At 62.0% G+C, this 1,538-nt stretch overlaps 1 protein-coding gene across 1 annotated transcript in view; it reads right to left on the bottom strand.

Moving 5' to 3' along the window:
* The window catches only part of MFRP (membrane frizzled-related protein), a 3,550-nt gene that overhangs the window by 212 nt on the left and 1,800 nt on the right, over positions 1-1,538 (bottom strand). Inside the window, exons 7-12 of the mRNA XM_010184358.1 lie at positions 1,396-1,536; positions 1,195-1,271; positions 917-1,065; positions 594-724; positions 366-500; positions 75-209 (exon numbers count right to left, since the gene is read on the bottom strand). Coding sequence (XP_010182660.1) covers positions 75-209; positions 366-500; positions 594-724; positions 917-1,065; positions 1,195-1,271; positions 1,396-1,536 — 768 coding nt within the window. The remainder of the gene's footprint in view (positions 1-74; positions 210-365; positions 501-593; positions 725-916; positions 1,066-1,194; positions 1,272-1,395; positions 1,537-1,538) is intronic.

Here is a 1,538-nt window from a genome sequence, read left to right as displayed (position 1 = left end):
ATCAGCGTCTGCGGGAGAGTGGTGGTGAGCATGGCATGGCGTGGTGTGGGCAGAGCTGTGTGCAGCCCCCGAGCAGCTCACCTGGTAATCCTGCAGCACCTCAGCAGCTCCCTCCTGGTCCGGGATGGCCAGCCAGATATTGGGGAAGGAGGTGGCATTGTAGCCCAGCCCCAGGCACATCTCCACTTCCACAGGCTCACAGACAGACTCTGCCACAGGGCAAGGGGCTTCACTTCTTATAGAGGCAGTGATGCCCAGCAGGTGTGCCTCGGGCAAATGTTAGCCACAGGGCACCTGCCAGCATGTCTCCCGGGCCAGGTGTGCTCAGGGGGGGATGAGGGCTGAGTGGAGCGGGTGGCACTAACCAAAGGCTGGGTAGGAGACCCCAGTGCAGTTCAGCTCGTCGGTGCTGTCGGGGCAGTCGTGCCAGCCGTCACACACGGACTCCAGCGCCCGGCACTCGCCATTCCCGCAGGAGAACTCTGTGGGGCTGCAGGTCTCTGTAAGATGAGAGGAGCCAGCAAGGAAGGGCATGAGCTCAGCCATGTGCATGGACACCTGTGGGCAGCCTGTGCCCTGGCTTAGCTACCTACTCTCTGTGGCATTACGGGCTTGGTAGGTGGCGAAGAACCCATCATCTGCTACTCCCTCGTCTGCCACGAAGAGGATGGTCATGACATGGCGTGAGGAGGTCAGGGTGGGTGGCAGATGATGGCCACAGAACCTGCCAGGAACACAGGGTAAGGGATGCCATCAGGGTGGACAATGGGTCTGACCAGCACCTCCCCAAACCCTGTCCTCTGGCGGCTCCTCCTCACCAGCCTGCCCTGTACCTCAGTTTCCCAGCTGAGCCATGGGATCCCAGTGCAGCCAGACTGTTGCAGCTGGACCAGAGATATTAGGGGTGTGCCTGTACCTGCCCATGAGGCTGGCGACACCCGTGCCTGCACTGTCGTGCACCTCCACGAAGTCGAAGCTGCAGTCCTCGTGTGACTCCAGGCTGAAGTTGTGAAAGTGCAGGTCGATGACGTGGCCGACGGGCACTGAGATCTGCCAGAGGCACAGCTGCAGGGCAGAGATCAGGCAGTGACACCCATAAGGCTGGGCAGGGGCACTCTCAGCTCTCCCCAGTGGTTTGCCTTCCTCCCTGCCTGCCCTCACCCTCCTCCACCCTACTGGCATCCCTTCTCTCACCTGCTGGTGTGGGTATGGCTGGGGATGGTTTGGGGTGGAGAAGTGCCCCTCCAAGGCAGTCAACGGTCCCCCACACTCTGGAGGGACACACATAGATGCAGCTTTACCACCCACCCCTCTCCCTTCACCTTATCCCCCACTTCCCCACCCCTGACCCCCACAGCCCACCGCCCTGCCCCCTGTGGGTGGGGGCTGGCCCACCTTTGTGCTTCAGGCTGCAGTTGGCCTCATCGCTCTTGTCCGTGCAGTCATGGAAGCCGTCGCAGATGAAGCCCAGGTGGAGGCAGAGCCCCTGGTCACACAAGTGCTCGTCCCAGGCACAGCTCTCTGCAGCGCAGGCAGAG

This window comes from Mesitornis unicolor, unplaced genomic scaffold (genome assembly GCF_000695765.1).
Source record: "Mesitornis unicolor isolate BGI_N332 unplaced genomic scaffold, ASM69576v1 scaffold35785, whole genome shotgun sequence".
Classification (NCBI taxonomy): domain Eukaryota; kingdom Metazoa; phylum Chordata; class Aves; order Mesitornithiformes; family Mesitornithidae; genus Mesitornis; species Mesitornis unicolor.
The sequence above is the reverse complement of the archived record's forward strand: the minus strand, read 5'-3'. Positions and strand labels throughout refer to the sequence as shown.